The sequence below is a fragment of the Saccostrea cucullata genome, unplaced genomic scaffold, assembly GCF_032062105.1.
Source record: "Saccostrea cucullata isolate Sc308-1 unplaced genomic scaffold, CSIRO_AGI_Scuc_v1 ctg1672, whole genome shotgun sequence".
Lineage (NCBI taxonomy): Eukaryota > Metazoa > Mollusca > Bivalvia > Ostreida > Ostreidae > Saccostrea > Saccostrea cuccullata.
The window spans coordinates 53,782-77,016 of NW_026940393.1; the positions used below are offsets into that span (position 1 = coordinate 53,782).

At 33.8% G+C, this 23,235-nt stretch overlaps 2 protein-coding genes across 2 annotated transcripts; both read right to left on the reverse strand.

The window, feature by feature from the left end:
- Positions 1 to 6,489: 6,489 nt before the first annotated feature.
- Positions 6,490 to 17,175, reverse strand: LOC134255334 (uncharacterized). The gene is made up of 6 exons (XM_062737856.1): positions 16,851 to 17,175; positions 16,363 to 16,665; positions 15,976 to 16,284; positions 8,968 to 9,270; positions 8,556 to 8,885; positions 6,490 to 7,085 (listed from the first exon to the last, which is right to left on the reverse strand). Exons 1-6 carry the CDS (start codon positions 17,041 to 17,043, stop codon positions 6,904 to 6,906), a joined length of 1,620 nt encoding a protein of 539 aa, XP_062593840.1. The 5' UTR covers positions 17,044 to 17,175; the 3' UTR covers positions 6,490 to 6,903.
- Positions 17,176 to 17,265: 90 nt separating this feature from the next.
- Positions 17,266 to 19,584, reverse strand: LOC134255335 (uncharacterized). Its single transcript, XM_062737858.1, has 3 exons — positions 19,557 to 19,584; positions 19,057 to 19,386; positions 17,266 to 17,561 (listed from the first exon to the last, which is right to left on the reverse strand). Exons 1-3 carry the CDS (start codon positions 19,582 to 19,584, stop codon positions 17,266 to 17,268), a joined length of 654 nt encoding a protein of 217 aa, XP_062593842.1.
- Positions 19,585 to 23,235: the final 3,651 nt, after the last annotated feature.

The window sequence follows — 23,235 nt, forward strand, 5'->3', positions numbered from 1 at the left end:
AGTATATAGGGAAAATATTTAAAAATCCTCTTCTCAAGAATCAATGGGCCAGGAAAGATGAAACTCATGTATAAGCATCCTCATGTAGTGTCAATTCAATTTTGTTCAAATCATGACCCCCCGGGGGTAGGGTGGGCCACAATGACCGATCAAAGTTTTACATAGGACTAGATAAGGAAATGTTAAAAAATTTTTTTCTCAATAATCACTGGGCCAGGAAAGATGAAACTCATGTGAAATCAACCTCAGGTAGTGTCGATTCAAGTTTTTTTTTTAAATCATGATCCCGGGGCATAGGGTGGGGCCATAATGACCGATCAAAGTTTTAGGTAGGAGTATATAGGGAAAATCTTTAAAAATCTTCTTCTCAAGAATCACTGGGTTAGGAAAGATGAAACTCATGTGAAATCATTCTCAGGTAGTGTAGATTCAAGTTTGGTCAAATCATGACCCCCGGGGGGAGGATGGGGCCACAATGGCCGATCAAAATTTTACATAGGAGTATACAGCTCAACATACTTTTTAAGCTCACATGGCTTTTTGCACAAATTAAGGTCACATTCTTTTTGCAATAAAATGAACATTACCGACCTTTAATACGAGACATTGCTCTAATATATAATTAATATCTCATGTTAAAGGTACATATTCTTTAGATTAATTATCTTAAAGTTTTAAAGTCGATGTTTTAAATTGGACTTCATTTATAGATGACAGGATGTTCTACTTGTATGATTATACCATTGGTATTTACAAATTAAAATAATCCATCTTTCTTTGATACTTTTTTCAAATTGACATCTTAAAGATGAGGTTTTTTTCGAAGTACTTCGCACATTTTCCATACTCGTCATGGTTTTTTCGAAATGTAGCGCCGAAAAATGACAATACGGCATAAAGAAATTATGCCAAAAGACGGGATAAAAAAAGTATTGTTCATCTTTAAAAATAGTAAATTGTTACCATTGAAAAGAATACTCCTTTACATTTACGGCCTTAAACTTTATAATCTTGTGGTCGAACGTATCTTTCGTGATGCTGGATTCAGCGAGTAACCCTAAAAGAATACCAGCCTTTTAACAAGAAAGCAGTCGAACAAATGAGAAATACTATTATCATCTTGCGCTTTATACAGTTATGTTATTGTACAGAAAAGCAAAAGTTACGTGATTTGCACTGTTTTTGAGTCAATGCAAGCCAAAAAACTGCTTTAAAAAGAAGGGGTACATAGATGGCTACATTTGACGAAAAACAACGAAAAAACCATTTGGAACTATCACAATCCATCAGGCAAGAGTATATCAAATTCCTACTGATAATTATATGTGAATTATGTTTGAGTTAGTTAAATAAACTTAAAAGTAAGTTAATATCACTTTTAAAATATATTTTGTTGTCTAGTTTCACAATTTTGCATAAAAGCAATGTGACGTTAATTTGTGCGAAAAACAATGTGAGCGTAAAAAGTGCGTTCAGCTGTATAGGGGAAATCTTTAAAAAGCTTCTTCCCAAGAACCACTGGGCCAGGAAAGATGAAACTCATGTGGAAGCATCCTCAGGTAGTGTACATTCAAATTTGTTCAAATCATGACCCCCGGGGGTAGGATGGGGCCAAAATGGCCGATCAATGTTTTACATAGGATTAGATAGCGAAAACTTTAGAAATCGTCTTCTCAATTACTTCAAAGCCATGATTAGTGATATTTATAGGGAATCATTCTCAGGTAGTGTAGATTCTAGTTTGCTCAAATTATGACCTCCAGGGATAGGTTGGGGTCAAATGAGGGATCCAAGTTTTACATTTAAATATATTTTAAAAAATCTTCTTCTCAAGAATAGCAAAGCCATGAATAGTGATACTAGTATTTATTTGGAAGCATTTTCGGGTAGTGTAGAATTAAGTTTGTTCAAATCCTGATTTAAAGAACGAGGGCGCTTTTGATTGGCATTCGGCGGCAGGAATCTGGGTGTAATTGAAAAGTGAAAAATTTATCGACATGTCACATGAAATTAAAACATTTTTTTTTATTTATCGGGTTCTTGTGCAACAGGAAAGGAGAATATTTTCACGAAATTGAGCTTTGATCTGCTAAAAAATAACTTGAAAATTGACCAGATCTGACATTTGGTACAAAATGGTACATTTTTAAACGTTTTTCTAAAATTTTTCTATCTCTGGGTTTTCTCTACATGATTTTTAGACGTTATTTGTGTGTATTATAATTCAAAGAAACGAACACAGATTTTTTTAAAAATGGAGAGAAGACCCAGAGACCAAGGAAAATGAACTTTTCCCCCCAAAATCCAAATGTGTGAATGTGGTGGTTTTTTGTCCTTTTAAAATCAATTGTATATGTGTAGGGGTGATAGCTCAGTAAGTTGGGTTACCTGTTGAGTGCATTCAAAGCGAAAAGTTTTTGGTTCGAGCCTTGCATGTGGCGTTAATTTTTCTTCATGCAAACAACCATTTATATTGTCAGTTTCGTTTTATGTACTGATGTATTAAAATTTTGAATCAGATAAATTTTGGTTCAGTTTGGTTCTCGAGCGAAATCATTTCCAATCAACTATTCTATAATGTACATGTACATGTATCATGCATATATGCATTAAATATTTAAGTGTTTATTTTTGTGAAACATTACTATGTTATAGTAACCCCTAGGAAAAACGGACATAAATGTTACAATCTCTCAAGGTCTTTCAAACTAAATAAAAAAAACCCTATGGACTGTTTGTAAAATCTGACCAGCTATGTTAAGCCAACCAAATCATGGACATTTAAACCATAAATGTTTCGTACAAATGATTCCTGCAGATCACACGCCAAATGACTCCATCTTCTTTATTAAAATCATGGATAGGGAGGGAAACAATGGGGAACCAAATTCAAATTTTTATGAAGTTATATATAGGAAGAAAATGTTTTTTTAAAAATCTTTTTATCAAGAACAGCAAAGTAATATGCTGTATTAATATGAAGATATTTTCAAGTAGTATTAAATTCAAGCCCCCCCCCCCCCCTTCTGTAAACTTTTCAGTTCTGATCTGATTTGTGCTTTTTTCCTAGCCGATTTGCTCAGGTGAGCGATGTGGCCCCTGGGCCTCTTGTTGAATACAGAACTGTATTCGGCATATATCCAAAACTTATTTTACCCCATCAAAATCTCCCTAGCGATGTGAAGATGTGCAGTTACTAGTTCTGCCTACTGCAATCCGATTTGCACAGCGATTTGTCAAGTTCCTAGACAGACAGACAGGACAAAAACAATATACGCCCCGAATCTGTGGATTCGGGCGCATAAAAACTGAACAAACAGATCATGAAAATGATGAAATCGAAACCGATGAGACTTAATGACTAGGATGTCGAATTGATTTATACCGATACGATGTTTGCCGAGTAAACATGACAAAGATTACCCATATTATGTGTTAAGAGCAAAAAAAAAAACCAGTTGTACTTGTCTTGCGAAAATTTGTAGACGACAAACGGGGAATGTTGTTTTCTGAAGGAAGAAGTACTATTTCAGTGTTTACACTGAAAATCTTTCAGAACAGAAACTTATAAAAAGAATAACAGCTATATAGTACCTGTAAAGTCAGTCATTCATGAACACAAATGTTTTGAACTAATCTTGAACTCGAATGATCACGTTATAAATATTGAAAAAAAAATCCCTTAACAAGAGTTAGGAAAAAAAACTAAAATAAAATTATTTTGCGTCTGTTTCTGATTTTTTTTATACAAATAGATGGCAATACGTATATAAAAGTTATGAAACAAGTTTTTTTTAGTAAAAAAATTTAAACACAAGAAACTGATCTTATTCATTTGTTTTTTTTTTATTAGCTCTACTGGTCAGAGACCAGAAGAGCTTATGCGATAGTAAGGTGTCCGTCGTCCGTCCGTCTGTCTGTCTGTCCGTCTGTAAACAATTTTTCAAAACGCTACTCCTCCTACAGTTTTGGTCTGATTTCAATATAACTTGGCACACAAGTAGACTACACTAAGATACATAAAATAGTGCATCGGTTTTTGATTTCGATGAACGGTGTTGCTATGGTTACTAAAAATAGAATTTTCTTTGAAATTCCCTTTAAAACGCTACTCCTCCTACAGTTTTGGTCTGATTTCAATATTACTTGGCACACAAGTAGACTACACTAAGATACATAAAATAGTGCATCGGTTTTTGATTTCGATGAAGGGTGTTGCCATAGTTACTAAAAATAGAATTTTCTTTGAAATTTCTTTAAAACGCTACTCCTCCTACAGTTTTGATTTGATTTCCATATTACTTGGCACACAAGTAGACTACACTAAGATACATAAAATAGTGCATCGGTTTTTGATTTCGATGAACGGTGTTGCCATGGTTACTAAAAATAGAATTTTCTTTGAAATTCCTTTAAAATGCTACTCCTCCTACAGTTTTGATTTGATTTCAATATTACTTGGCACACAAGTAGACTATACTAAGATACATTAAATAGTGCATTGGTTTTTGATTTCGATGAACAGTGTTGCCATGGTTACTAATAATATAATTTTCTTTGAAATTCCTTTAAAATGCTACTCCTCCTACAGTTTTGATTTGATTTCAATATTACCTGGCACACAATTAGACTATACTAAGATACATTAAATGGTGCATCGGTTTTTGATTTCGTTGAACGGTGTTGCCATGGTTACTAAAAATAGAATTTTCTTTGAAATTCCTTTAAAATGCTCCTCCTTTTACAGTTTTGGTCTGATTTCAATATTACGTAACACACAAGTAGACTACACTAAGATACATAAAAAAGTGCATTTGTTTTTTATTTTGATGAACGGTGTTGCCATGGTTGCTGAAAATAGAATTTTCTTTGAAATTTCTTTAAAACGCTACTCCTCCTACAGTTTTGATTTGATTTCAATATTACTTGGCACACAAGTAGACTATACTAAGATATATAAAATAGTGCATTGGATTTTACTTTCGATGAACGATGTTGCCATGGTTACTCAAAATTGAATTTTCTTTGAAATTCCTTTAAAACGCTAGTCATCCTACAGTTTTGGTCTGATGGCAATGGCTTCTTTTCTCATCCTTTGTTATAAGTACAAACCAGTAGAGCTACAGTCTCGACAGAGACTTCTGGTTTAATTCATAAAACACTGCAGATTTCTAAGTCGATGTTGAGCCCTTTTAAATGGCATTTTGTAACGTCAAAAAATGACGTTTTGACGTAAAAAAAAATCCCCAACATTGTGCGCAACGTCTATATGTACCTTAATCTGCACCCAGTTTTAAATATCAATATCACCCTTCGATATAATGCTTGTTTTTAAGTGAACATGTACACTAGTATACAAGTCATGTATATATATTATGCTGTCGTCAGTGGTAAAACAATTATCTGTTCTTGGTAAGGATATCGTCAAGGAAAATTCATCTTAAGTAGGCTAAAGAAAAGAGAGAATGATACGATCAGTCTTTGCTATATAGCGGATATGTTTGCACACATAAGGGCTATTAAATGACTTAAAATGAAAGACACATTTTACTATGAAGTTTAACCACATAAAAACCGTGTTGCGTTTTTGTAAACTATTCAGTTCATGTTAAAATTAAACATGACATATTTTTGAAAATAAAATGCATAAATATTTTTTAACTTAAGGCCCCACATCGCTCACCTAAGTAATTTTGGCTGAGCATTTCTTTAACAAATTCCCCCTCTTATATATATTGTGGCCCTCCCCCCCCCCCCGATTTTTAAAGATTTTTTTCCTATATACATGTATTTCTACGTAAAACTTGGATTCTCATTGTGGCCTCGTCCTACCCCCAGGAGTCATGATTTTAAAATTTTAGGATCTACACAAACCAAGGGTGCTGCCACATAAGTTTCAGCTTTCCTCGCCCAGTGGTTCTTGACAAGAATATTTTTAAAGATTTTTCCTATATATTCCTATGTAAAACTTGGATTCCCTTAGTGTCCCCGCCCTACCCTTAGGAGTAATAATTTTGACATTTTAGAATCTTCACTACTCTACCCTAGAATGCTTCCACATAAGTTTCAGCTTTTCCGGCCCAGTGGTTCTTGAAAAGAAGATTTTTTAAGGAACCCCACCTTACTTTTGTCTTTTCTTGACTATCTCCCCTTGGAAGGGGACTTGGCCCTTAATTCAACTACCAATCACGCAAGGATGCTTTGTACGAAGTTTGATTAAAATTTTCCCCGTGGTTGTTGAGGAGTTAAAAATGTGAAAAGTTTACAGACGGACGGACAGACAACGGGTGATCAGAAAAGCTCACTAGAGCTTTCAGCTCAGGTAAGCTAAAAAAAATTACTAGGGTATTCGTGTGCCGCATCCTAAAAATAAGAAGAAGGCATACACTATACTCTTTTAAAATTTATTGGAAGAATGCAGTAAATCACATTTCTTTATTGATTGAATATATAAACTTCATACTAGTAGTTATCTTGTCAAAACCATTCACATTATTTCTAAAGCGATTTCTTTCGTATAAATTAATAAGAAATTTGAAATAGAACTAAGACTAATATGATAATATTCATACAAAACAGGTTACAAAAAATATTTATTTATTTGGCTTTTACATTACAATCAACTTATCTATGATCTTATCTTTTCTTCACATACAGTCCAAACATATCACATATCAATATCACCTCTCAAATCAAAACTTTCCACAATACTCGTATGTTAACAATTCAGAGATGTCTTTTTATTCTATAAATGTCGAAACAAGTACGTTCCGTAGACAAGAATGTAAATTATGAAGTGAAAGGGAGAATGCTGTCTTGCTTCTTTTATCAGAAAACAAAATTAAAAATTAACAATAAAATTTGAATCACGGTTCACTTTAAAATGAACATTAATGTTTCTTTTTAAGATTTGTACACTTTAATGCGTCCTTTCAATCCTTCACGACAGAAAGGGCATAGATTCAGATTTGATGCACAATTTTGACAGCACATATGACCACAGGGATTTAAGACAACTTCATTTTCTTTGTCAAAACAAATCTGACAATCGCCGAAGGTATTCCCTTTCTTCATCTTCACCTCATCTGCAAAATAGTATCATGTTAATAGAAACATTGAAAATGTGTTTGTGAAACACTGATGTCCCCGTATGGCAGCTTATGACGAGGGTTGAATTCTCTAAAATATATGTTAAATTCCACAAGTCAAGGTAAAAAAAGTTGGTACCCAAACGGAAGGTTTTGTTACAAGCTAAGAGATACACCTGTGAAATATGCAAAGCCTACTTTTAATTGTTCAAAAGTTATGACCAAGTTTATTTTTTTATTAAAAAGTGGGTCAAACTCTTAGGTCAAGGTCAACAATATTTACACCAGCTTGAAGGTCTTATCACAATGAATATACTTGTGAAGGATGAAAGCCCTTCATTCCTGCTCCAACTGTTCAATAGTTATAATGAAGATTAAAGTGTGGTATTTTAGCCCACTGTTCAAAGACAAGAAAAGCTTATGCAATTGTAAGGTGTCCATTCGTCTGTAAACACTTTTAATTGCTACTCCTCTTACAGTTTTGGTTTGTGTTCAATATAACTTGGCAAACAAGTAGACTACACTAAAGTACATAAATCTTTATATCGGTTTTTCTTTCTGAAAGGTGTTGCCTCGGTTACTAAAATAGAAATTACTGTGAAATACTTTCAAAATGCTACTCCCCTACAATTTTAGTCTGATTTAGTAAGTTGAGTTTAGTAAAAATAATCAGGCACAGCATTCGTGAAACATTGTTTTCATTCTAGTTTTGCAATATTAATTATGTTTCACAACCTCTTGAAACGAAATTTTATCAAAGATACCTAATTCTAACCATTACTGTTGCCATAAGAGTATGTTTTATGTTTTACTCTGTTTATGATAAAAAGAGTCGGTTCCCGCAAAAAATTCTGCTGACTTTTGTAATGCTTTGCAAATTTGTCAACAATATAAGGGAATTTATCTACTTGTTTGGGGTTTATAAAATCTGAAACAAAGAAACCTTTAACGAATCTCAATTGATTTCAGCCAATTAGAACGAAGCGCACGTGCATGCGCTTGAGTTTATTCTATTTTGGCCAAGTAATCATGTATACACTACTAATATATATCCTTATATTGAGTTTCAAAGCATTTCATAAAAAAATAGAAAGTTGCGGGCATATAATATTGGTCATATCACGTGTTACACGTTCGTGCACATGCAAGCAAGCGCGCAAAAATGACCTTCGTTTCGCAAATCTACATAACATGCCTACTGACCATTAAAAGGTTTCACCTAAGTCGGATGAGGTGTTTACGAGATCACTTATGAGATCACAAAGGAACAAGAAAGCAACAACAACATATATGTTCGTTTGGGAACAGAAAAATATAAGACTTAGTATACATGTATTATAGTGTCCAGGAATGTTTTTAAAGAGTTTTGAGTCGTGTCATTTACGTGTGGGCAGTCGGTCGGGAAGGGGCAAACTAAATATTTTTTAAGGACGGTTTATATGTAATAATCATTTTGAAGTTACGCACCAACACTGACTTTTTTTTCAATTCCCAACCAAACTTTTTTACTTTTTGCGCAATGTCCTGACTTCTTGGACACAGTTAACTGATAGAAGCCTTCGTCATCACTGTTTAGGAAATTGATGCATAGCGCACTCATCTTATCATCTGATGTTGATCCCTTATATTTTCCAGAATATCCAGAAAGAACAGGAAGTTTTTTCTCTGTTTTGTTGTCTTTAGAGCTTTTTGTCCATAATTTAGTTGTATTAGGCGCACTGTTCATAGTTGCAATGAGCACTGCAGTTTCTCCGGCTTTGAAGTTTTTTGACGGGTCCTCAATTTCTAGCTGTAAATCTAAGAAAAAAGTGGAATATTCTAGTATGCAAACATCTTTACATTTATATTTTATTTATTGCTGATTAAAAAGTGTACTCACATGTTTCGTAACTAATATGTACTGTATCGCTTTTTGTTGTCCCAACTGAGTTAGCTACCTCACAAAGGTACTGAGCGTTATCAACGTAACACTCCTCGCTCACTATTAATTTTGAATATGTGGAATAGTCCGTCGAGATTTTATAACGTTTATCCAAAGGACAAATCTCCTTTTCTTCATGTTTTCCAATATATTTCCATGTTATACTTGTGAGTGGATGAAAGGAAACAAAATACACAGCGCATTCCGAGTTTCTTTCGTCCAACAGAGTTGGGCCAGTAATACCAGCTATAAAAGGGGGAACTAAAACATAAAAGAATAATTATGCATTAATGTATTTATTGAGAATAAAATAAATATTGGTTGAAGAAATAAAGTCCGCGTTTTTGTGAATGTTGCAGAATAACCTCCCCAGTCTCGAAATGTTGTTTGAAACATAAAAGTTGAGGCGTTTGCCGATGCTTTTATATTACAAACAACATTTCGAGACCGAGAAGGTTATTCTGCATCAATCACGACAACAAGGACTTTATTTCTATTCTACATAATACATACAGCTGTACATAGCAGCTCTAAATCTGATCTATAGAGAAACGAATTAGGTCACTATGCTGCGATACGCTGTTCCATTTAGCACCAGAGTGTAAATTTGTTTATCTGAATAGAACGCAGACGATTTCTGCTTTCACCGCATTAAAATTAGCATTATATCAATAATAAATTTATTTGTAGCTTTAACTAGTTTATATAGATTAATCTTTTTGAATATACAATAACAAAATCAGTTTCCTATTTTACACTTTATCACTACAATCACAGTTAAAACTAGTAAACTAATTGTTCAGAGAACAATGAGACGTCTTTCCACCTTTTTAAGTGTTTCTGTGTCCTTTGGCTTGGGGAAAAAAAAACGATTTCCAAATGAAATGTGCCCCCAGCAAGATTCGAACTCGGGACCTTCAGATTGACAGGCAAAATGAAAGCACATGGATAATAACAAAAATAGGCACACGTGCGTTTTTAAATAGTACAGAAACACGTGTATTTATTTGTTTGTGATGGAACATAGAGAAGAATAATGAATAGTTCTGAGAAACACGATTGGTGGATAATGGTAATGCCGATTTCCTGTAAAAACAATTCATTTGAGTTTGTTTATACTTTGAATAGATTGATTTAATCATACAGAGCTTATTATACGTTCGAACTTCCGTGTCGGCACTGTGTTTACAATTTATAAAAATATAGGCGCGTTCGTTTTGACACATATGGTGAACTCATAGGTAAGATTAAATAATCATCTCTATTTGGATTGAATTAATTGTTATCAGCGTAAATTAAACTTGAAAGATGCATTTCATGAGGAAAGAGCGTGGAAATTTATTTGATAGGAAAAATTCGCTATTTTCCAGATTCATTCGATTAAAAATAAATCTAAATAAAATTTTGAAAGAAATTTGAGTTAGGATCAAGGTCAAAGGTCAAGGTCATTTTACCCCCCCCCCCAAAAAAAGAAACACCTGTATATAAGTAATTTTAATACTCTTTTAATAACCTTGACCTTTGACCTTGACCTGTCCTCAAGGTCAAAGGTTGAAAGATCTCCTGCATTGTCCACATTTCTTTACGACTTGTCCTTAAGAAGTTTTCAGTTCTTCGTAAACATGAGAAACTGTCAGGATCAAAAACTGCTGAAAATTGGTTTACGTATTCTTTTGTGCTTGTAGTATGAAAAGTGTACTAAATTAGTCGCAGACATTGTTGAAGGTTTCGTACCTCTACGGTTTACGGTTTCGGAGGAGTAGCGATAACAAGGGTTTACACTGAAAGGGCCACTAACTTTTAGAGGAATCAATCATAGGGGACAAGCATGAAATCTCTGAAATGGTTTTAAGAGTACATACCAAAGATGCAAAGATGTGTTGAATTTGGTGAAGAACAAAAGAGCTATAAAAATTGCTTAATTTGACATATTCTGAATGACCTTGACCTTTGACCTTGACCTAAATATTAAGGTCAAAGGTCAATGAATCTTTTGCAGTTGGTCCCATGTCTCTACGACTTGTCGTTTAAGAAAAAATTTTAACATTCATAAACATCGCAAACATTCAGGGGCAATAATTCATTATAGGAGTTTACGTATTCTTTCGAAAAGACAGATTGAAGCATCTACTAAATAAGTCGTAGACATTAGTTAAGGTTTTGTAACTCTACCTTTTACGGTTTTGGAGGAGTAGCGATAACAAACATTTATTGCGAAAGGGGTTGTAACTCCTTGAGGGGTCAGAGTTCATATACGTAGGGTCAATTGCGAAAATCATTTACGAAGTACATTCTTATGCTCTATAAATCTTTTCGATAAATCTTGAAACTCAAAATCACACGGCGGAAAAATAAGAAGAACTAGGAGACTTATTGTTCAAAGAACAATAAGAGGTCTTTCCACCTTTTGAATTTCAATTTCATTTATAATTTATCTCTTTAAGATTAAATTTCATAAAAAAAGAAACCAGGAATGGCTTTAAAGAAGAAAAAATATGAAAATTTAAAAATTTTCAGGTGACCTTGACCTTTGACCTTCAAATCATATTCAAGGTCAAAGGTCAAGGGTCACATTGTAATTAACCTCCTATCTCTATGACTTATAGTATTAAAGTTATAAGGTTTAATAGTAAGCACAAAAGCATTATAGGGAAATAACTCATTCAAGGAGTCACCAGATCCTATTGCGCTTGAACATAAAAGTTTTGCCTAAAATCCCATCAGACATTAGAGAAATTTTCATGTCTTTTCAGTTTTTAGAGTACATATTATAGATGCAAAGACCTAAAAAGAGCTTAATGCATGGTAGAATTCGGACTGCATTTGTTGTATATTGCGGACTAGCACATTTTAATTTAAATGTCGGAAAGGGGAATGTTTAAAGAGTTACCCAGCATTTGTTTCTTTCTAAGTTCTAAAAAAACATTATACGTTTAAATGAAGCAAACGTTTTTTTTTTAATTTTTTTTTACTAAAATATTTTTAATGTTATCATCAAACTTTAGAAAGTAACATAACTCTTAAAACATCCCCTCTTTTTGCTATCAGTCATTTTGAGGAAATATAGGCATTACATCTGGCAATTAATCAAGTAAGAACATATATAGAAAAATTTCTTTAATTAAATAATTTTAAATATACATAACATCATGCAGTACTTACAATGCATCTGCACAGCTTGACATTGAATAAATATTACGCAGGTAACATGGAAATTGTTAATAAAAGTAAACAATATTTTATTGCATTCGATAAAATGACATTTGACCTTTGAAATGAAGTCCATTTTTTAAATTTTTTTTAAATTGTCTATTTTTAGTTGATACAATTAAATTCAATGAAAAAGAAACCAGAGATTGCTTGAAAGATAGGAAAAAAATTAAAAATTAAAAATGATGAAATCATCTTGACCTTTGACCTTCAATAAATTTTCAAGGTCAAATGTTATGAATTGCATTGCGATAAAGCCCATGCGTTTATGACTTTTAGTTTTAAAGTTTAATGACTAGTGTAAAGAAGTTAAAGGGTATAAATAACTCATATAAGCCTAAGGGGCCATCAGTTCCTTTCAGATGTACACTGATGAATTGAAGTAAAACTGTTTGTCTAAAGATCCTGAGGGCATAAGTGAATATTTCGTGCCTTAACATTTAACGGTTTCGGAGGAGTAGCGGTAGCAAGGTTTTTCACACAAGGGGCTATAACTTTTTTAAGGGTCAATCTTAGCAGACAAGAATGAAATGTTGAAAATAGTTTTAAAAGTACATATTAATGATGCAAAGACAGATAGTATACATGTATGTCCAATGAAAAATGAGGTACAAAAAGAGCCTAATTTCTCTTTTTTTGAATAACCTTGACCTTTGACCAATGCAGAAATTTTAAGGTCAAAGGTAAATGCATCACATGCAGTTTGTTTCATGTCTCTATGACTTCTCGTTATGAAAATTTCTAATTTTTTTTAAAATCTAAAATTCAAAAAGTTTTTCGATAAGTCTTGCATTTTCAAAACATAAGATAAGAAATAAAATAATTAAAAGAAAAACGCTCAGATTCTTATTGAAAATTATTCATCTTCTTTGAATTTCAATTTCATGAAAAAGAAAACCAGAGATGGCTTAAAAAAATTAATTTGAGAATGACCTTGACCTTTGACCTTGAAAAATATTCAAGTTCAAAGGTCAAGGATAAAATTGCAATTAACACCATGTCTTTGCATCTTATAGTTCGAAAATATAAGGTTTAATAGTAAGTACGAAGACATTAAAGGGCAATAACTCATATAAGGGGTCATCAGATCCTTTTGCACTTATGCGATGAAGTTTTGGCAAAAGACCCTCAAGACATTAGTGAAGGTTTGGTGTCTCTACAATCTACGATTTCGGAGGAGTAGCAATAACAAGGTTTTTCGCACAAGGGGCAATAACTTTTACAAGGGTCAATCATAAAGGACAAGACTGAAATCTTTGACAGAGTTTTAAGAATGCATATTACAGACAGAAGATAGATAGTATATATGTTTAAGGATAAAAGATCTATTAAAAGAAATTTATTCCTTATATTTGGAATGACCTTGACCTTTGACCCTGAAATTAATTTAAAGGTCAAAGGTCAATATAGGTCACAGGTTACAATGCAATTGACGCCAAGCCTCTACTACTTATACTTTTTAAGTTATGAGGCTTAGTAATAAGTGCAAAGTTGTTAAAGGGCAATAACTTATATAATGGGTCATCAGATCCTTTCGCACTGATCAGATTGAAGTTGTGCCTAAGAACCCTTAAGACATTAGAGAAGTTTTCATGTCTTTTCGGTTTACAGTTTTGGAGCAATAGCAAATAAAATGTTTTTTGCACAAGGGGCAATAACTTTTAATAGGGTCAATCTTAAGGGACAAGAATGAAATCTTTGAAACAGTTTTAAGAGTACATATTAATGATGCATAGACATTAAGCATATGTTGAAAGACAAAAGAGATATAAAAAGAACTAAATTTCTCAGTTTTGGAATGACCTTGACCTTTGACCTTTACATGAATTTTAAGCTCAAAGGTCAATTAATCTTATGCAGTTGGGTGCATGTCTCTACACCTTCTCGTTTTGAAAATTTTTAATTATTAGTAAAATTCAAAAAGTTTCAGGGGCAATAACTCATTGAAGGGGTCACCGAAGACTTTCACAATGAATAGATTCCAGAGTCCTCTGAATTAGTCAAAGACTTTAGTGAAGGTTTCATATTTCTACGGTTTACGGTTTTGAAGGAGTAGCGATAACAAGGTTTTTCGCACAAAGGGTGATAACTTTTAATGGGGTCAATATTACGGAATACGAATTTAACCTTTTAAATAGTTTTAAGAATACATATTAATGATGCTAAGACAGTTTGTATATGTTAAGAGACAAAAAAGATATAAAAAGAGCTTAATTTCTCAATTTTGGAATGACCTTGACCTTTGACCTTTGCAGTAATTTCATGATCAAAGATCAATGAATCTTATGCAGTTGGTCCCATGTCTCTACGACTTGTCGTTTTGAAAATTTTTAATTATTTGTAATATTCAAAACGTTTCAGGGGCAATAACTCATTGAAGGGGTCACCGAATGCTTTCGCAATGAATAGATTGAAGAGTCTCCATAATTAGGCAAAGCCATTGGTGAAGGTTTCATACCTTTACGGTTTACGGTTTTAGAGGAGTAGCGATAACAAGGGTTTTTAGCACAAGGGGCAACAACTTTTAAAAGGCTCAATCTTAGGGGCCAAGATTTATATCTTCTAAAGAGTTTCAAAAGTACATATTAAAGACATAAGATAGATCGCATATGTTTAAGGACATAAGAGCTATTAAGAGAAATTTATTTCTCATAATTGGAATGACCTTGACCTTTGACCTTGAAATGAATTTGAAGGCAAAAGGTCATTGAATGTTATGCAGTTGGTTTCATGTCTCTAAGACTTTTCGTTTTGAAAATTTTTAATTTTTAGTAAAATTTATAAACTTTCAGGGGCAGTTACTCATTGAAGGGGTCAAAGAAAACTTTCGCAATGAATAGATTGAAAAGTCTCCTTAATTAGTTGAAGACAATGGTGAAGGTTTTATATCTCTACGGTTTACGGTTTCGGAGGAGTAGCGATAACAAGCTTTTCGGTGAAAGGGGCAATAACTGCATAAGGGATCTAAGTTAAAACATGGGGGGTCATTTTTCGGAATAACTTTGAATATCCAGTATCATGAACTATAAAGTTTTTCGATAAGTCTTACGGTGTCAAAACATAAGGTAAGAAATAAAATAAAAAACAGAAGCATTTCAAGAGGTCTTTCCACAGAAAGGTGGAAAGACCTAATAAACAGAACAATTTCAATAGGTCTTTCCACAGAAAGGTGGAAAGACCTAATAAGGTGTAGGGAGGTCCGTGAAACAGTCCCGCTTAGCTTAAGAAACCTACATTCATCAGCTTCTTTTTGTAGTGTGCAAATTGCAAAAGATGTAACAAATCAATGTGGTCTGAATAAGTATTTCATTCTTAAGTCAAATGTATATTTCAACTGCAAAGATTTTATAAGTATCTCTGATCTGATCATTATTTTCGTGATTCATTTAAGAATAATGTCCGCGGCATTTCTTTGTTCTCTGCAATAATCGTAGTAGAATTAAGGTTAATTGAAGATATATACAATCATTGCCAAATTCCGCATGATCATAAGAATGTTTCCCTGTAGTCTTCACAAAATTAATTTGCGGCGCAGTAAATATAGGGTCTTCTGCAGAGTATGGAGCTATTCTTAGGTTACAGGTTCGATTCCATTGCGGTCTTTCTGATGATACAGACAAAACAGAAGGTGATTGCCGAGTATACGTCAAATTCGCAGGCCTCCAACTCGTGGTTGCATCTTCGTGTGAGTGAAAAATTCTTGAGAGGTCATCAAACGACAAACATTGATATTTATGACATATTTTATAAACTTACCATTTTCCAAAACGAAACGAATGGTATTGCTTTGTACTTTGCCTGTATAATGTGACACTTCCACATGGAAAAGGCCTTGGTCATTGATGTTTACTTTTCGTATTAACAGGTACTCTTCATATTCTTCCGTAGTGCTGTAATATGTTTGGCAATCACGAGACATGCTTTCAGTTATTTTGCATACACCCTGAAGATATTTGTGCCAAGTGATTTTACTCAATGGCCTATTGGCATGAATTCTGGCAAAAATTCTTGCTGTTTCTTGAAGAATAGGGGTCTCTGATATAGACAATATCACACTTGGAGGGGCTAAAATAAGAGGATATAAATCACTAAAATGGTATGCTTTAAGAGGTTTATAATATTTGAGATCTATAGACACCATACCGTCTAGAACACGCAAATGCATGTTTCTGCTTGTTGATTTTCCAAATCCATTGTATACTGTTATTCTGTAATATGCGTCATCCAGCACATCACAATCATGTACTAACAGAACTGCACCACTTGAATCATAGCCCGATTGATTGTATTTATCACGCAATATATTGATGGTGGTAAAATTATCCTGAAAAGCTTTCATCCATTCAATGCGCTGTACTGGAGAATTTGTTCTAAAAGTGACAGAAATGCTGGCCTTCCCTCCATAACACACTTCTCCATCCTCCGGCAGAATGATTTCTGCAATAGCTGTGGAAACATTTTTGAAATCAATACTTATAATTAACTTAAAGTATAATTAAATAGAACATTTAACTCTATTTCTGAAAGCGAGAATAACACAGCGCAAAAATCACGCAATGCATAATTTTTGTCACTGCATCCATGGATATCCCAAACAACCAAGGTGACCTTAACAGTTGATGAAATCTTACCTTTTAGAATCTTTAGCATAAATTTTGTGCTTGTTGTTTTGTCATCAGCAGTCTGAACGACAGATTCATACTTCGCATCATCTTTCATTGTTACTTTCTGTAGTTTTAAATAGCAACCGTTTTCCTCAATAGTTTTGCAGGGAAATGTATATTCAGGGTCGAGTTCTGGTTTCTGATTCTCCCAAAGCTTCATTTCTGTCTTGTTTTCATCTTGCAGTTTTAGCCATTGAATTTTTTTAATTGGTTTATTTGATCTAATGATGAGTGTCAGCGTAACGTTATCCCCGGAATCTACTTGATATGGCCCATTTATTGTGAGAAGAGGTACAGCTAATGATAAATAAAATCGTAGGTGAGAAAATTGGAACTCAAACTCGATTAATGTTTGATTGTTTCTTGTTGAATTGAATGTAAGTTAATTACCGTCTTTAAGTACCAGATGTACTTCATTACTTGTACATTCTCCTGCAGTATTTTTTACTATTAGGCGATACAACGTATCATCCTCTGCAGTCAAGTCCCGGATCTCTAGCTTTGGATTCTCTTTGTCGAAAGTTGAACCAATATATTTTCTGTGCACGATATCAATATCCTGAAATGATCCATGGTACATCCTTTGCCAAGTCAACAATTGAACCTCCTCATTGGACTTGATGTTTGCTTTAATGGTTCTCTTTGATCCATCGGTAAATACTTTAACACGTGGAGGCGCTAAAAATAAATAATTACATTGCATGTTCGCTTTATATGCTCAATATATTGAAAAGTTAAACCTTTAATATTCTTAAATTCCCGAAACCCGTTTCCATATTTATAGAGAGCACAGGGAAATTCAATTTTATAATTTCCGCCCCAGCCCGGGGTTGAACTCTAGACCTACGGAAACTGTCTCCTAGCAGTACAGGAACATCGCATTAGACCGCTCGGCTATCTAGGCAAGTCAAAAAACTTGCCTTCGATGCCGATGGAATTCTTACAGCGCAGCCCTACACTACACAGTCATTGAGAATAGAAGTGAGATACGGTTTTTTGGACATTTGGTTTATTAGAGGATCGTTAACAATACATGTTATAATGAAATTAATTTTTATTTATAAGGCACAATTTACAACAACTCTTAAACTATCATAACTGCCTTAAGTGAAGAAATATTAATATGGAAATCACTGAGAAATTCACTTTTATAAGGATACCCACTTCAGCCCTAGCCCGGGGTTGAACTCTGGACCTACAGAATCTGTTACTGATAAATTATACACCTCTTAGTTTGGGGGGAAAGGTAAATTCAAATCACTTTGGTATGTCCATCAGACTCAAAATTGAAAATACTGTCACCAGGAATTTTTTGAAATAGTACAGAATTAGGGTTGGCAGAAATCGGTATTTCAAAAATTGATCATAACTTTTAACTTTATTTTTGTTGAAAAGTGGATTTAATCATTTGTGTCATTTGAAAAAAAGTTCTTCATTTTAAATATTTCTGAATATCGTCCAATAATAAAAATATTTTTATCATGTATTTTTATGAATCTCTTAATTCTACTACTCATAACCAAGAACTCATTAGAATGACTTAAAATTACGATCGCTGTGTAAAATAACTATTTTGCAGCATCTAACAACAAGGAATCATGCTCTATACATTTCACTGACATAAAAGCAAGATCTTCTAACTCATCTTACCCCGTGGGGATCCGGGTTAGAATAGGTCCTCAGTACCCCCTTGCTTGTCGTAAAAGGCGACTAAATGGGGCGGTCCTTCGGATGAGACCGTATAAACCGAGGCCCCGTGACACAGCAAGTGTGGCAGGGGTGAAGATCCCTCCCTGCTCAAAGGCCGTAAGTGTCGAGCATAGGCCTAAATTTGCAGCCCTTCACCGGCAATGGTGACATCTCCATATAAGTGAAATATTCTGGAGAGGGACGTTGAACAGTATTCAATCAATCAATCTAACTCATCTTATTTTTTGTAAAATCCTGAGACAAAGAATTTCGATTAACAAACCTTAACACCCACGTTATTAGTGTTATCATTTAATATTATTAAATTCATAAGGGCTACGAATACTTCAGCATCATATGTTCTGCAGAGCGATCCCCCACCACTTTTTATATTTCTTTTTATCTAAATTATAGTAATTAAGTGTTTGTTTACATTACTTATTTGTATGTAAATCATTTTTACAAGCATGCATTAAAATCGTACCTTTCAATATCATAAGCTTACATTCCGTGCTTGTTGTTTTGCCAACAACAGTCTGAACTACAGCTTCATACTTCGCATCATCTTTCATTGTTACTTCCTTCAGTTCTAAATAGCAACCGTTTTCCTCGATAGTTTTGCAGGGAAATGTATATTCAGGGTCGAGTTCTGGTTTCTGATTCTCCCAAAGCTTGATTTCCGTTCTGTCTTCATCCTGTATTTTTATCCAATGAATTTTTTTAATTGGTTTATTTGATCTGATGATGAGTCTTAATTTTGCGTCCTCACCCAAATCGATCCTGTGTGGTCCAACAATTACGAGCAAAGGTTCCACTAATAAAAAAGAGATGTTTTCGTAAGAAACTATGGTGGCATAAGATAATGAAAATAAGCATGCAACATATATATGTGTAAACATGCTTAGCACATATATAATGTTTACTTGCAATTTACCAAAATTATTAGAAAATACAATTTTGAAAAGAGTTAATCCACTAACTAACGCCAGTTTCTTACATCATACATACGCATTCTCTTTAGAGAAGTGGACGGGCTATCGCCCACATGTACATCAACTTCTTGTCGCGGGCCGACTTACTTTAGATTCTGGAAAACTTGTAAAATATAGAGCTTATGACACCCTACACTTCAACTAAAGTTTCGTCTGAAATGTGTCCGATTTTACACATCACACGTGTTACATGTACGAGGGGTTGTCAAAAAGTTCGTGAACTGAGGTAATAAAATTAGTACTATGTAGTCTGGGCTCTCAAAATTTATGTGGAACATAAAACAACACAAAAAAAATAAATGTTCAAACTTTTAGCCTGATACGTTCATTATTTGCCAAATTATTATAAAATAAAAACGACATTATATGATCACCCGGCGCTGTCGTCGTTTATTTTTTTGATGTCGTCCGATAACGTAATTGCTTTTTCAATGTCCTCTTCTTCTACATCATACACTTTTTTTGATGAGATTCCCTGGAGCTGAGTAAGGACTTAAACCCGCCTTGTTTGTATGACTTTACAATGTCATGAACAGTGGCCGTCAATGAATGTATAATATTCCAGATGGATAAACATATTGGGAGAGATCCGCGCATGATTGTTCCGCATATTTTGCTTTTGGGAGTTCAATATCTACAAACATGATCAACGTCATTTTTTACAGGATTGATTTTTCACAACTTGACTGCAAATCGACATTAACTGTATACCCCTTTACTCTCTGAATCTGTTTTGACAATAAAAGACAAGTACTCTGGATGCATATTATTTCTCTGTAGCCAGTTTCAACATATTTTAAGTCTATACCAGTTTTTTCAGGGGCAAAACTTTATAGAATGTTGGAAACGGAAACCCCTCCCCTCTTTTGACGTCATTTTCAAGGCCTCATTTGTTTGGACATTCCGTGTAAAATTTACGATAAAATTTCATACAATTTCCAGAATGAAGTGAAAATTTCCTATTTTATAGAACAATTATGTCCCGACACATACCTGAAATAACGGGATTTTTGGATGTCAAAAAAGCATATCAAAGTAGTTTTTCTCTGTTACACATGGGTCGAAAAAACGTCGTTTTTGAGGTTGCGCCGCCTGGACATACCATAGCTGCTTGCAAAAACATTACTAATTTTTTTAAATATAAAAATCATGATTTATGGTTTATTCTTTGGATAGAAAAGATGATGCTAACTATATATATTTAAAAATTCATTGATGTACCTCAAGCGGTTTTAATTTTATGGCGCTAGTCCACGAACTTTTTGATAACCCCTCGTACATTGTAAATTAAAAATTTCAACACAAAACTGCAGGACTCTAAATTAACTTTTTTCCCTGCTTGTCCATTCAAACAAGTGACATTTACTTGTCCGAACTTCAACTTTACTTGTCTTTAAAAAATTTCAATAAAGATCGTTTAATTAATGCTGCCAACTTGAAAACTGAAGTATATCCCATTACACATGGTATTGCTTGATTAATTGATCATGATATAACAGACACATAAAACAAAATTTAATCTAGGCTTTCCGTCCTGACAACAACATAAATGTTCACGAGTGAACTTATCAACATCAAACAGAATCCAAACTTCGTAAATCTCAAACCTTTCTGGTAGCATGCAATATTAGTGAACTTTGATGCCGATCAAAATTGTGAGCTCAATATTGATAGCGATCCCTATCGGGATCAAAATCCGGCTTTTATGTAGTTTCCGTCTTCTGAAACTACCGATTAACTTTCAACAGTCGTTCTTTTATTACGTAATAGTAAGATCATATTAAGAGAAGTCTTCGTCATGAAGAATGGGCGGAGATTTCTTTTCATATGATCTTTCTGACTTAGAACAGAACCTCAGCCATTCAAATAAATGGATTAAATATAAACCCCTCCCACGGTTGTGTTATATATAAGGCTCAACTTGACCGCTCGTTGTACATATCGAGCACGCAATCAATATCAAACACGCGTTTTTATAATGGACTCACAACCCATTAAGGTTAGCACGGGATTATATGAAATAGCTTGATTTACTGGGGAAATGGTATGGTGAAGATATTAAAGTTATTGAAAAAATGAATACCGATGTAACAAGAATCGTAATATCTATAGTTTTGAAAAATGATTGTCTTAGGATGACAAGGCCCTAGTCAGCAGGAGTGGGTATCGCTGTCTCATATCAAAAATAAATTAGATGAAAATTGTGATTAAATCTGTCTTCAAAGACAAGGTTCGTCACTGATATACATGACGATGGTTGTATTTCCTGTATGTACCGGAATGTGAAAAAAAATAATATTCAAAAAGGTGACAAAAGTTTACAGTGGGAAAAAAAGTGTAGCAAGGCCTAGAAAGTTTAGATATCATTGTAAACAGCACGTGGGTTTTGAAAAATTTCTCTTTGTGTGCTGAACAAAGACCAATGAAAACACCCCCATATAACTGTCAAGTGAACCAATCAGACACCGTTGAATTTTTCAGAAAGAAGAATTCTTCACCACGAAGAATCAAATCATCGCCAAAAAAATGGAAGAATTTGATTGGCTGAATAAGTAGGTTATGTTCTAAATGTATTTAGAGACTCCTTTACATTAAAATGCACTGTCTTGTTCAATCGGATAAGTGTCCAGCAATATTCATTTGTCCGCATTTGTTTGTCAATGTTACCGGACAGGCGTTAATCTCGAGTCCTGAACTGTCACAAGAAAATCAACCTTTACGTTTTGCTAATCCGTTTTCAAAAGTTTCCATCCAGAATTTAAATTTTAAGCAAATAGCTCTAGATAGATACTCGGAGCTCCTCGGTTGGCTCGTGCCTTGCATACTGAATGGAGTACTAGTGTAGCAGAGTCAGCAAGGAATGCCGATTGCAGTAAAATAGCAATAGTTTGAATCCGAGAACAAAAACTTGTAAATATGGATAAAAGTTATGAAAGGCTTGGTTTTCTTGTGGCAGTTCAGTTTATTAATGCTAAAATACATCTGTTACATTTACGTAAAATAAGACAAATTTCAGACCAAATGTTAATTGAATTGTATATCACCGTGTCTACATTTTTCAGGATTTCCAGGATCAAAATATGAAGGCTTTCGTAGAGAAGTTGATGAACGCGATGCCTATCCACTTCTTTAAAAGGAAAAGTTACTTTCGTGCAAGATGCAACATGATCCTGCAACTTTTTTTAATTTTATCATGTACCCATGCATATGGGACTTATTTATTTAAACATATGCTAGGTAAGTATAAAGACTTGATAATGTCAACATGCAAAATAGTGATGGAAACAAGGGAGTTACAAATATATCGCATGTTTACATGATTATCTTGCACGTCAACATAGATAAGTAACATGGCAACAAAGTAATGTTTAATATTGCATGTCAGATGCTGCCGTAAGAAATTAAAATTGCACATATCAGTTTGGTTACAGATATTTTCACAATTTTCTTGTACGTAGATACATGTATCTTACGTGTATAAAGAGGGCAGAAATATACCAACATAGGAAACAATATTTAATTGTATTTTCAATTATAATTATTGTCTCGATGAAAATCAGTAAACTCACCATCTTTAAGTACTAGGTGAACTTCATTAGTTGTACATTCTCCTGAAGTGTTTTTTACAATAAGCCGGTACAACGTGTCATCCTCTGCGGTCAAGTCCTGGA

Coding starts and splice junctions, on each gene's coding strand:
- LOC134255334 (XM_062737856.1), bottom strand. CDS start 17,043: ATGAAGCTTTGGGAGAATCAGAAACCAGAACTCGACCCTGAATATACA. Junction 9,271..15,975: donor TCGTTTCGTTTTGGAAAATG/GTAAGTTTATAA, acceptor TTTATGTTTTAG/TTCCCCCTTTTATAGCTGGT. Junction 7,086..8,555: donor TGAAAAAAAAGTCAGTGTTG/GTGCGTAACTTC, acceptor ACTATTTTGCAG/ATGAGGTGAAGATGAAGAAA.
- LOC134255335 (XM_062737858.1), bottom strand. CDS start 19,584: ATGCGTATGTATGATGTAAGAAACTGGC. Junction 19,387..19,556: donor GTATGATGTAAGAAACTGGC/GTTAGTTAGTGG, acceptor CTTTTTTATTAG/TGGAACCTTTGCTCGTAATT. Junction 17,562..19,056: donor TAAGCTTATGATATTGAAAG/GTACGATTTTAA, acceptor ATTTATTTTTAG/CGCCTCCACGTGTTAAAGTA.